At 36.4% G+C, this 14,163-nt stretch overlaps 1 protein-coding gene across 1 annotated transcript; it reads right to left on the reverse strand.

Moving 5' to 3' along the window:
• Positions 1-2,884: 2,884 nt before the first annotated feature.
• Positions 2,885-13,985, reverse strand: FAM76B (family with sequence similarity 76, member B; the record flags this gene model as incomplete). The annotated part of the gene is made up of 9 exons (XM_009696714.1): positions 2,885-3,721; positions 4,382-4,483; positions 7,567-7,702; positions 8,395-8,475; positions 8,676-8,723; positions 10,747-10,943; positions 11,899-12,054; positions 13,527-13,583; positions 13,923-13,985. Coding segments are annotated over 9 exons (930 nt in total), but the record flags the coding sequence as incomplete, so codon positions are not given.
• Between the last annotated feature and the right edge of the window lie 178 nt (positions 13,986-14,163).

A 14,163-nucleotide genomic window follows, 5' to 3' on the forward strand; every position in this document is an offset into this window, starting at 1 on the left:
AAATCAGTGCGGATTCAGAGCTTCTGAAGACCATTAAGAACTGCCTAAGTGCCTATACACAGGTTATATCAATTTAAATTTTCTTTAAGGAAATCCGCTTCAAATGATGCAAACCTCTCTTGGGGAGTCAATCCATTCCATGGCCAGTTAGACAAGTTTTGCATGTGTCACATGAAAGCCATATCTAAACTAGGTACCACACGCGGCTTTGACTTGCTCTTAGCTTTAAAAATAAATAGCTTCAACAAAGCCATTGCAAATTTGCATTAAAATGAGGCTAAGAACAATTCAATATTAGAATAGCATATTATTCATTACTATACCTAATATAAAATACACACTGTTTTAAGAGCAGGGCTCTGAAACTCAAGGATTCCCCTCTTCTAGATAATTGCCTTGACCAGAAAGCTACAGAATCTTACTCTCTTGTTGGTTTGGGAGGGTTTTTTGGTGGTTTTGTGGGGTTTTTTTTGTTTTCTTGTTTTGTTTTGTTTTTTCATTCTGAACTTTAATTCTTAAATGAAAAGTATTCTGCTGGATTGCAGAAAGATAAAGATCGATTGCTGAGAAAAATATAAAATGAGATCTAGAAATTGCAGCGCAAATGCTCTAAGCACTAGGAGCCACCAGCAGCACATTGGCTGGGCACCTAACTCCTCCTGACACAAGAAAGGGAACAGACATAGAAATTATCAGTGTCACTTCGAATCTCAGAATCACCTCACTTGTACACAATGTACATAAAGGAAGAACCACCTCATGGTTAACAGCCTAAGACTGAAATACTTTTAAACCTAAGTGCTGATGTTAATCAGAATATAAAAAGCCTGTTGAAGGCTTTACTAAATGTCAATAGATTTCAGTTAAGCCTTAAAGGTTTTTTTTCTTCATATTTCTGTGTGTTATAATCCTGTCATAGAGAACCAAAATATTTTCTCGACAGAAATTAATTTGAAGCTCTAATTCATTACAATTTGTAGACAGGCCAAGGTGTCTAATCTTCCCAGAAATCTAAATACTAAATGCAAATATTAAATTCTGCCTTTTTTTGGCCACAGACTTTTAGCGAGTGCCACAGCATGAAGGATTAACATGAAATATGAATTTCTGAATAATTTTAAGAGGACAGATTAATGTTTTGACAAGATTTTATTGTGAAACATTGGATTTAGAAAAGGTACAAAATGTCAACGGTCAGATGTGTGCCAGTACAGTATTTCAATAGTCTATACATGTGGACAGCTGAATAGCTTTCACTGCAGAACGCGTATTTAGACATACTCTCTAAAAGGGGGCCGCAATATTCACAGGCTTAAAATACATAAATAACTTGAGCCAAAATGGCCATTACTGGTCAATGCTAATCAACATCTGGAAACAGGCTAAAAAACACAATACAGTACAACAATTTCCTCGCAGATCCACGTTTAAAGAACATCAGTTTATTATGTCAATAATCTACAGCTCCAGGACACTATTTTCAGGACTGGGATTCAGTTGGCTAGTTTACAACTTTAAAAAATTCATGTTAAAAATGAGATTATGGAAGAAAACCTGCAGGTATTTAGTTAGAACTAAACACTCTGAAGCCCCTGAAAATTTTTCAGAATGGGATTTATAAAGTCAATTACTTCTAATATAGAACTTCAGTTTGTTCGTTTAAAACGTCCTTACTGCATTTTGAACAGTTATCATTAAGTGATCTTAATTCAAACATTTCAATTTGCTATACATTTCTGTGGTTTAAAACCAATTTCACCAAACATGGGTTGCCATTCAACTGGAAAAAAAAATATTATCAAAATACTAACTTTGAGTTAATGAAAGTCATAAATTTGTATATGTAAAAAAAAATAACAACACCCCCAAAGGATAGTAGCATTCTCTACCCTAGTTTAGCAAGTTTAAAGAAGAACATTTATAAACATACAAAGCTGATTTTTAGGGTACAAAAATACAAGTATACCTTACAAAACAAGATAGTTTGATTTTTTCAGATTATTCAGTAGTCTGTCACTGCTGGAACTTGTTTGAACTACTGAAAAGGTGTTCATAGTTCAGTACATGGGTGGACAGCCAAGGAACTTTGGATTGTAATTCTTTAATTAAAAGGTATGTAGTTAATTCTACACAATTAAGCTTACTGAAATATAAGCAGTTACCCTGTTACCAGTCAGTACCCAGAGCTGAACTAAACCTTTACTTACGCAAGTCTACTTCACTTTATACCGATTCGTAACTCACCTTCCTGAACAGAGACCTTGGGGTATACTAAATCATACGTAATAGAAATTTCTGAATATGACTAATGTCCATTAGGAGCAGAGCTAAACTTAAACTGATGTAATTTAGAGTCAAAATCTACCCAAAACATTAAAACAACTCACCTTTTGACACCACATCCACTCCCTTAATTAATTTCAGGACCATTAGTTTTGGCTACTCTTCTCATTGTGTATCTTTCCTGGGGGATGAGAATCTTGCAATTCATTAAGAAGAATCACCACAAGTTACAACTATGTACATTAAATCAGAAAACGGGGAATAATTTTTTTTAAAAACTTTAAGCGTGTATCACTAATTAAGGATATAACATTGGGAGTGCAATGTCTGCTATGGAATTAAAATTAGCGCTGTGCCAAATGCGAAAAATACATAAACAAACCACTAAACTCCAGTGTGGCAAAAAACATTCCGTTTTTTGTTCAGGAAGTGTTTGGCATGAGCAGCACTAACAAAATTCTACACCTCACAGACACGAGCTACAAAGGTTATCTAAAGCCAATACTCACTGTCCATCAATTAGCTAGCTCTTAATGCTGCTTCAAGCACTGCACTAGCCACTTTGATCTTTGTTTCAGATTCTTCTGTACACACATTTATATTTACATAAAACATTTATTAAACATGATTTTAAAACATAAAAACCTTATGTACAAAATACCAACATTCCTATAAATAAACAGTTGGAGAAAGGCACTTGCAAGAAAAATCTACAGTAAATCTTACAAAAACCACACTGCCTCTGTTACTGTACAATAGATAATCTTTCAGTAAATCCCTATCACAAGAATGTAAAACACTAATTACTTGTTATAACTAAGAATATAACCGTTACAGTCGTATTTACACATACATATACGCCTTTTTTTTTTTTTAGTTTCACTTGAGAGCACCATGATTTCCATTCTAATTTTATATTTTGATACAAAGTAAAAGAACAGTTACCAGAAACCAGTGTTCAGTGTCACTGCAGATTCATAAACTTTTGGCTGACATCAGTGTAGTTTAAAAGACTCAGTTGCTGCTTTGTAAAAAGTACACCTAGTTCGTTATTGCATGTTGTCCTTTTAGAGAGAGCACTGCAATGTTCTCTATGCAATTGTTTAATACTATTGCTGGCAAAAAGTTTCCAATATCAAAAAAATAAAAACATTCTTCAAGCCAGTTGAAGTATTTCAATCTGAACAGTAACTAAAAAAAAGCTGCATATTAATTATAAAAATGTGTAGGAAACATGCCAACTAATCTGGTGTGCAAAAATATTTTTTTCCACTACACAGGATTTTAAGGGCTTCACAGAATTACTCAAATTTACATTGAGTAGCAAACCCCATGAATAACCAGTTCCTCAAGGAGACGTTAGTATACTCCCACTTTTATCAAACTTTTTACCCTTTGACAATGCTGCAACCTGTTTGAGCAGTTCTCTGTTTTTGGCCTGCAATACAGATGAAAAAAGTTTTATGAATTACTGAAATGTCTCAGATAGTAGTGTCATGCACTAATTTCCCATTGCATTTATGAAACAAATTCTCAAAATGTACATGCTGAGAATATTCAAAGAAGATAATGATCACTTTTCAAAGATTTGTATATGCTTTCTGATATGCATATTTCATCTTTAACAGAAAAGGTAACCACATTGCCTGTATTGCAAAATTTAGTATCTGAAGTATTGCACTGAGTATCTGTTCAGTGTGTGATTTATAAGGCAACTAATTCAGGCTTTCTTCGCGATAAAGTATGCTTTAACAAGAGACATTTAACTGTCAATTGTGTTAATGCTGAGCCCTTAAATCAGATCAATAGCACACTGACAATGATTAAATATCAGAGAACAGACACAAAAAATAACATAACCTTTGAGAGAGCATGTGAAGTAAGCCTCTATCTCTTAAAGTTAGAAAGCAATTCTTACAGTGAATTTAATTCATATGGAGATTGTCTCTTGACTGCAGAACTGCTGTACAACACATCTGAAGTTAAATGTGGTAATGACCGTTCAAGAACTTGGTACTATCCCATTCTTGTGAGTGAACAGCCTGAATACATAATTCCATCTGAAGTATTTGTCAAGTATTGATAAGCAATTACTCACCTGCAACTGTTCCACAGTTTCCTTGTGAGCTTTCTCCATACTGTTCATCTTTGTCCTCAAGTTAGACTCCTGGTACTGGAAGTCTGCCTTCAGTTCTGTCAACTGAAAACACAAAATTCTATGAAGATTCCTTGGACTGCTACAGTATACATCTTCCAATCAATCTGTGAAACCTTTATGGAAGTCTCTGGAATCTCAGGAAACACTGTATGTATTTACTGTTGTAGTACTGACAGCTCACCACTTGAGAAGCAGCGTGAAAAGTAAGTATGTCTATTTTATATGAAGAAATCAACTGTACTTATATGACCATACTGTTTGCTCAGGATTTGGTATGAAGAAGGTTAATCCTTAACAAAAAAATATGAGACTAATGATTTATAATCTTAGCTGTTCTTTCAGCTGTGAGATACTTACCACAATCTTCAGTTACATGGTATGGTAACACATGAAAAATCTTCCATATAAAGACAACAGAAAGGATTGCTTTGTGTCCTTCTATGCTACAATTTGTCCTAAATAGAAGTACACATTCCAGAGTTTCACTGCTTTAGATCCACAACAGTGTATTAAATTGTGTTATTAGAAATGTGCAATTAAAATGACTTAACTTATGATTTAATCTGAGTGTATAGCGGAGCACTGCTGCCAGTGGGTCTCTCCTGAGACAGGCAGAGATCCAGATGACATGCACTAAGGCAGGTGTTTCTAAATTGTGATATATGCTTCTATGCAAGCAGCTGAATGCTTCTTCTGGAAGCACGTGCAGCTGGATGAACTATTAACAGTTTATTGTATGTGGGTCCAGAAGTTTTAGGAACCACTTCTTTAGAAAGTTTAGTTCCTCAAAACATCACAGATTCACCTGACTATTTTGAATCTCTCTGGTCAATTTGGATTTATCAGGAAATAAAGCCTCTTTACTAGCAAAGCAGCTTACTATCACAAACCAGAGCACACATTCCTAAAATGACTACCAAGACTGCTATTACCAATTTTAGTATGTGTCAAATCACGTGTAGTGAAACAAGGTATTCAAAGGAGCTGTCACTCAAATGGTCCTAAATAAAATGCAGGTATCTCGACACATGGATATATACCTCACTGTACACAGACTGCTGCTCAAGGTATGTACTTAGAGCTGTTGTAAATTCCAGGGGATCCACTACAAAACCACATACCACAAACTAAATACCAAAAAACTAGTGGTAGTATTGCACCATAGTAAAGTATGCAACTAGGTGAGCAAACACACTACCTGTGAACATTCAGCAAATTGCGGTCCACTCCTAATGATCAAGTCTCAGGGCTCCATGGAAATGTCTTAGTGTCTCACTAACATTTTGTCCAGAAAGTGTAACAAGGCTAGTACTACAAACAATAAGCACTGGTAACGACATAGTTGAGATCTTGACTCATAACAAAAAAATGATGAAGGAGGATTGTCTGTAAAGCTGGTGTACTGAGTTGTTTCTGTTGCCATACGTTATACATTTCAGAGGTTCTTCTTTTGGAGCACTCCAAACTGTTCAAATGCTCTCCTCACACAAATCTTGGGACAAGACCTTAAAAGGAGTTTCCCACAGGTCTGGCTCAGGTTTTTAGCCCGGTACATGTCTTTACATTTACTATCTCACAGTGAAAAAAAAATATCTGCAGTGCATTGATCTGTTTTAAATTTTTCAGCTATGCAAACACTGTATGATGCGTTCAGCTTTTCTTCCCCACGCAGCAGCTGAAGAAAGTAAGTGACATTCTGAAAGTAATTCATGCTTGAAGGAGTCTTTAAGTTCAAAGAACTCTGAGGTCAAATAAATAGTTTTAGGAGGGGAATATTAAAATTATTAGATGCTCTCCCTATGGAAACAGCACAAAACAAGTTACTGCAGTGGTTATGCAGAAGTAGGTGACATTTCCTTACCTAACCCTTTTTTTAGCTTTGACCGGTAGATCAAATACAAAAAAGAGAGAAGTGAATTTCCTCCTGAATCATGATCTTCTACTGGCTTTGTAAGAGAGAGATCAGGGCCTTAACGTCTGTCCTTTGAAGAAAATATCTAATAGAGAATCCACGACAGACTGTTCAGCTCTTTCACATTAACCACTTAAAGGCCTGAAATAGCAAGTACTTCCAACATTAGGTATATTGTAACAGTGATATAAACAAAAAAAGGTTCAATATCCTTTACACAATACATTTAAGCGTGGAAATGAAGATACTGAACTATGGTTTTTAGAAGTGGAAGCATTTTCCTTTCAGGATCAACGAGCCTTTCTTAACCATCAATGTTTTGATGGGCCACCATGCATCTATGATCAAAATTTTACTTGATCATACAGCAAATTTATTTTTAATACAATTCCATAACCTACTCAATCCTGAACAGATATTCTAGAGCCAGTGTTACAGACAGCACCTAGTTAATCAGATGGCAGAGAAATAAGCTCTAAGAAAGGCACAGAAAAGTACGTATCTGTAGTTATTTCTTTTTTCTTATTAGTCATTAGGCTGTTTGAAGGGTGAACCTCTTGTATGAGCTTCACTGCAGCCATTTGGGCCTATTTCGCTTAACTTTTATTGACTGCCAGGCATCTAATCCAAGCTTTTCTTCTAGTCTGTGATCATCCACAAAGACTTGATAACCTACACTACACATATGCTACCAATCTTTTACAATAAAAACACTTAATTTTTATACACTGTACATGTAAATTTGGACACTAACTTACTAATTATGGCTATAGTTGCTTTAGTTTAAAAATAAACAAAAACTACGCTAAACCCAGGATAGTTTCTTAATCCTCCTCTTACCTTGCATGACCATCAGCCTGTGTAGGCATCTGGGATCTTTGCCATGACTCAGTTTACAATATGTAAAACACACAAACAACTGTCTGGCATTTTATCCATCACCTGTGGCACACAGCCTGAGTAACAGTGAAGCAGATGGCTAGCTTCTAGATGGCTGATGTGAGGTAAGATGAATTCCTCTTTGACTTAGAGCCAAAATATACTCATGACACAAAAGTCCCAAACTTGTCCTTTAAATGGTAAGATCTGAGCAGCTGCCATGTAAAAAAAATGTATCTGATTTCTGGTTTATCTCACCATTTTGACATTGTTAGGAGTCTACAAAATAGAAAACAAAATTATAAAGTTCTTATTAATCAGGTGCAACTTTTACCTTTTTATCTTTTTCTAAAATAGTCTGATCTCTTTGCTGCAGAAGACGTTTAAGTGACATTACTTCTTCTTTCAGCTGACTTATGAGGACAAAGTTGTCAGTTCCTCCACTGTCTGCTGACTGATTTATAGAGCTACTAAAAATAAAAAACAATAGTTACTTATGACATCAATAGAAAAAAACAGTATGCTTTTTTAAATTTAAAATGAGATAATTAATAATTCCACAAACATCCTTAAGGACTAATGCAAAAAAAGTATGTACCTGACAGAAATGGATGCAACTGGCAAATTACCTTACTAATGGCACACATTACATACACCTGCAGAAATATAATTAAGTATTAGCTTTGAGGGGGACAAATACCTTTTGACTGAAGCAGCCACTCTTACTTTTATTTCAACTGTTTGGCCAGAGGCAGAATAAAGATTCAGTCTCACACATTAAGGTCCAAAAGACTTCTCTACATACTAGGTCAGCTTAAAGCAGTGGGTTCAACCCTGCATCTAATTGACAAAACATCAATATCACGGAATACTGTTTTGTTGGTAACTGTTGCCTAGTACATAAGCTTTATTTAATTTTTGCCCCAAACAGCTCAAATGCAGGAAAACAGTGCCAGTTTTCTGCTAATAAAGTCATATAGTTGACCAACAGCACTCAGATGCCACCCAATAATCTGTCTGTCTGGACAATTGTTTCACCTCCCTCATTCTTCAGACAGAAAAAAAAAAAAAAAAAAGAAAAAAAAAAGAAAATAAGCAACTGGCCACAAAAGAGTGCTCTATTTGGTTCAAATGGCTCAGCTTTACAAAAATATAACTTTACCTATCTCCATTTGATGGCTTGGATTCCAGTTTGGGTTTTTTCTTTGGAGTTTCATTCTGAATAGCTGCAGAGGATTTATGGCTGAAATCAAACAAAATGTAAACCTAAAGCCTCATACTATGTAACTCTCTAATATCACCATTTGGTACATGTAAAAGAACTAACTCATGCTCCTAGCTGGAATGCTAGAGACTAGCCAGAAATGCAAGAAAAAATAAAGTCCTTTAAATGAAAACTGCAAGAAAAATTAAAAGGAAATTAATAAATAATATCATATTTACCTCTGTTTCCATAGTCCCTGATCTTGTTCTGGACTCAGACTGCTGATTCTGAAATATGTGAAATGTACTTGGTAACTGACCAAACATGCCATTATTTCTAAATTTACGTGAATGGTATCTGTACTTGAGAAAAATCCACAGTCCCCCCTCCCTTTTTTCCTTAAGAAAGGTAACAATTAAGAATTTTTAGCTGGACCATGGTATTATCTGTCATATTTGTGACCACTCTTTACTATGTCAGGATGCTATAAAAATATTTCTTGGCTAAACGTTTACACTGTTGTAAGATACAAGGGGTAGACTTCAAGACTGATGACTAAACCTTTTTATTGGTACCTCCCAATTTTTGTGAACTTCATATTGCTAATCTTGTACTCAGCCAGCTGGTCTAAAGCAGCATTCCTGGGATTCCCACACTGCCATACAAACATTGCCTGAAGTGGTGCTTATGTCATGGCATAAGTGCAAAGTTAAGTTTTGGATCCCTGAAAAGAACTGCTTCTCAGGTCTAAACATTTGTTTTCAATAGCTTCAAAAGCAATTAATAAACACCATTGATATAGGAATGGTAGAATGTAAAAGACTGCACTGAATGCAATAGTTCATTTAATCTGCATTTCTACCTCACCGTCTCTATTGTCTCATCTTAACAATAACTGAAATGGACAGGGAAAAAGTCGTATTTATTGGACCAGAAGCAATGGACCCATGGTAGCCTACAGAAAAAAGGTGCCAAACCAGGAACACTGTGATCTATATAGAGATATGCTTATTTTTATAACTCTTTTGAGTATATTAAAAGCTCTATTCTGTAGTAAAGAGCTAACTTGTTTTTATTTAATCCTTACTGTATCTCTGCCACATGCATTAAATTAGATTTAGCTTGTCATTACTCAATTTTCAGCAGAGATTTGAAAGAACAGGAACAGTACGATAAGTCTCTGCATGACAAGAATAATTTTCTTCTTCAAATTCCTAAACCACCAAACTTTATTTTTCTCTTAAGTGAAAATATGTGCATTTCTCTTCTCATTCCCAAGTATCATTCCAGCTCATGTTGCTTCTATCTTTAAGTCACGCTTAGTCAGGCAAGTTTCAGTCAAAATGGAAAATTGTAAGCACTAGAAAAGAGAAGCTTAGAATGAAGGAGTTTGTGTGTCTGAGGTCAGGGTCATTACCATTGCAGCCATAGTACTTACTATCCAACACAAAAATAAAATAAGTAGCTCTAAAGTTATGCTGCCATAAGGCTACTAACAAAAATAAAAATCATAACTACTATTATACTGGTATAAAAACCAAATCAATTCTGGGACTTACGACTAAACAAACTGGGTACGTACATTAAGGTTGATACGCTACGTATGCCATGGCCAGAGATGGCATGCTGAGAAACGTTGCAGAAGATGGGACAAAACTGTGTGAAATGTTACCAGAGTGCCAGTAACTGAACTGACAGTGTTATTTTCTTATGTCTGTATCACAGCCGCTCATCAACTGCCTATTCCAGCAAGATCTGATTATAAAAACTAGCAAAGAGGTACAAACTGGTCCTAGACTGAGGGTGATCCCACACCGTTGCTTCTGCTTCTCCATTTAACTGCAAGTATGTGCATACAAACAAGTCAGGATGAAGTAAGTTAGGGTGGCAATTCTGAGCAAAATAGCTGTTCTATGCTCACTGCTAATACACACCTTTTAACCCACGGTAAATGCTTGTAAAAGAGCAGTTATCACACAGAAGTTACTGCTTAGAAAGCCATATTCCAGTTTATTCCTAAGTAATTTGTTCCTGTAGCCATTCCGTGGGTTTCTTTTCTACACTTGCTACCAATTTTAACATTGACTAGTTTGATGGTCACTAAGAATTTCTGCTTTTTGCTGACCTCCCTTCATCCAAACTGTAAGAACACAAGGATTTTGACAGACCATGGAAGAACAACATTCTGCTACTGCTTTTGATGCCACATTTTAAATGGCATTTCTTATTTCCTTTGCTTTGATCTCAGTACTAACAGAATACAGAAGAGGAAGAGGTACCAACAGGTACTTCAGTTTTTGAAATACTTACTTATGATGACTGCTGCTGTGACGATGATGATGGTGGTGATGGTGGTGGTGTTTTGAGTGATGCTGGTCTTTCTCAGTAAGGGATGAGGATGAGGAGTTAGAATGTGAAGATCCTAGGCTCTTCCTCTGTTCTTTTGTCTTCTGTAGCACCCTCTTGTAGGACAGCGTGCAGAGCCAACACAACAACTTTCCATCAACCTTTCGGGAAATAATTCATAGCAGGGTTTTTTTTCCAAGTCTACTTGCATTAGAAAGATGTACTTCAATATTTGCAAGAAAAATTTGATTCACTTCATCTGTTATCTTTGGGAAAAATCCAGCCATCTCTTTGGTATGAAAGAGTACTACCATATCTCCAACGTATGCATGTTATCTTTTAGTAAAGTGATTCTTATTTAATTTCTTTTTGTCATTTAAAGCTATGCTAGGAAGCAGTCTTAGCAAATGTTGGACTCTGTCTGTATCACAGAAGTGACAATAACTTTTTAAGGGGACAAATAATTTTAAGTTTAGACACCACGTATCCTCTCTCAACCCACTGTATTCCAGGCAGAATCAAGACATTCAGCCAACGTGTTACTTGTACCAAGTAATTCTTCTGTAAAAACAGCATTATTCTTGGGCTCAGTCAAGAAGCATTTGAGGTCATTTCCTCAGCACCTTCTGGAATGAGCAAGTGGCACTCACCAAAGCTATTTAAGAAAACAGAACACAAAGGGCTGCTCGAAGCATTCTACCTCTCTGGTGCTGTACTTTAAGGCAAGGCAGGCAAATCAGAAGAGGGAAAAGTGACAGATTCAAGTTATGGATATACATAAGATCCAATGGATGGCAAAATTAAAAAAAAAAATAAAATAAATCAAAGCACCAGGAACTGTTCAGCTGCTCAACCTCTGTTCCCTAGCTACGACTGTCAGCTTACACCTAAGCTTATTTTTAAAAAAAGAGGGATTTAATTTAAAGTACGTTAGCTCAGTAGCTAACATAACAATTGCAAGTTGTGAAATTTAATTCAAATACTGTAAAGCACAGCATAGCAACTTTAATCTAGTATTAGTGAACTTAAGATACATTCCTGTTAATCTTTCTCTTACGAAGGAGGAATGTTGTCTGTTGTCAGCCTAAGCCATTACAGTTGTAGAACGAAGCCTACCTTCCTTCTTCCCTCCTCTTTTCGATCAAAAGCACACTGCTGTTTGCACTGTTCACATGTCTGAGGTGGGCCATACTTCTTCTCTGAGTTGGTGCAACGCTGACATTTTGTGCCAATAAATGCTGCAATAATGTTACAATACTGACAAGGCTTGGGCTGAAAGACAGGAAAGTTGAACTGAAGTTAATATATTTAGTTTCTGTAATGAACGTAGGTATTTCAAATCACACAATGATGCTTCTAAACTACTTAGACTTCATATAACCTGTCTTAAAGAACCTTTTTCCTACCATTTCTATCTTCAGTACTAAACTTCACCCCCCCTTAAATGATGCTCCTTCAATGGTCAAAAAGAGTCTGGACTTTCCATGGAAATCTAGGTACAGTCAATGAAAGAAACACATACAATGTGATTGCTCAACTCTATACCTGCCTCTTTTTTTATTTTTTCTAAATATGATGACATTTTCTCTCCGTTTTACTACATTACTAAAAAATTACTTTTTAAAAAAACCTTTAAAAGAAGAGTAAGCAAGTAATTTTTTTAGACTGGAAGTTTTTGAAAACATCCCTCTCCCTTGCGTTACTCAGGGATTTGATAACCCTACAGCTCCAAGATTAGTATCCTGATCCCTGCAATTCTGCAGGAAACTTCTTCAGATACCATCAGGACAGGTTATCAACTTTTATATCATACACTCAACTAGAATAATACACTGCTGGAAAGTAAAATTGCTGTCAGTTTTCATAGGTTAGAAATAGCTGATGATCTTCAATGCCGTTCCTTTTTTTGACAAAGTACTGATAAAAAACATTGTTGGATCTGTCTTGCACTTCGTTTTGCTACACTTTAAGCTTTCGAAAGAATGTTCTGTGTTCAGTTTACATTTATATTCACAAAACGTCCGACTACATACTACATACCAACAGCTGTTATGTTTCTCAACTACGCTGAATTTAATCTAATACAGTTTATGTCAAGTATATAAGTTATGCACTTGTGTTTCACAACAAGATTATCTTGATACCTTCCATAAACTGGTATCTGCAGGGCACTCAGATACAATGTGGGTATTCATATATTAAAAAATTAATTTTTCTAACAGAACCAACGCTGAAATTCAAGATGAGAAAATGCAAAGTAACATGAATACAGCTAATACTCATAAAATCTTTTCCACTAAATAGCTTAACAAGATTAACGTGCATTTGAAATTTTTAGGACTTACGTGACATAAAGTATATGGCATTATTAGATTTTTACATTTACCACTCATTAAAAGCACAGACAGCTAACGGTCTTTCTGCCATCAAGCGTGTGCTTATGAGAACATGTGAAGAATAACTTTACATGCATAAAGTGAAATAGCATTGTTTTTGCTATGAATAGGTATATTGCAGTTGTTGGCAACTGTTAACTACATGTAACTACAATGGATTTCAATTTGAAAAAAGAAATTGTAAGCCATGAAGGAAATCAAGAGCTGCCAACAATTTTCATTGCTTTTCTGATAGGTAATTTTTTTTTTCCCCAAAAGAAAGTAAGAAGATTAGTTGCAAGAGAACTTTTTTTAAATTAAAACTTGAATGAACTTAACTTCAATATTTAGAACTAAGAGCCTACTCACCGTTCCAAACTGCTTCACGTTTTGGGCACATTTCTTGCATATCGTATTAGTTTTGCTAAAGATAAAATTGCATAATGTTGAATTCAGTGACAAACACACACCTTGAAATTCTTTCCCATGCAATTACTGGAAAACACACATGCAAACACAAGCAGTTAAGAATTAAGTGAACAAATCTAACGTCGTACTGCATTTATATGACACGCTCGTGTCGCCAGAGCAGGCAGGCGGGTTATTTTACTACGGTTCTGCCCCCTTTAGTATCTCCATCGGTGTGGATGTGTGCCGTTACACACGGTCATGCCTGTGAACAGCTGTTCCTCCTGCAGGTCCACCGACCGCCCGCGGCAGGACTTGAGCAGGTCACGCACAGGGCGAGGCGGCACCCTCCCGTACCTCTCCTGCTAACTCCGACCGGCAGTACGTGCATTTCACGATGGGGTGGGCGATCCGGCACTCCTGAGAAGAGAACAGCGGCGTTACTCCCCTTTCCCGAAGCCACGAAACCCTCACACCGACCTCGGTACCCCACCGGGCGCTGCATGAGGGGCGTCCCGCCGGGCTGCTGGCTGTCTCCCTGCCCCAGGGCCGACGCCACCCTCCTCCTCCTCCTCCTCACCGGGAAATCAGGGCTGCG

Source organism: Cariama cristata, unplaced genomic scaffold (assembly GCF_000690535.1).
Source record: "Cariama cristata isolate BGI_N322 unplaced genomic scaffold, ASM69053v1 scaffold12020, whole genome shotgun sequence".
In the NCBI taxonomy this organism is placed as follows: Eukaryota; Metazoa; Chordata; class Aves; order Cariamiformes; family Cariamidae; genus Cariama; species Cariama cristata.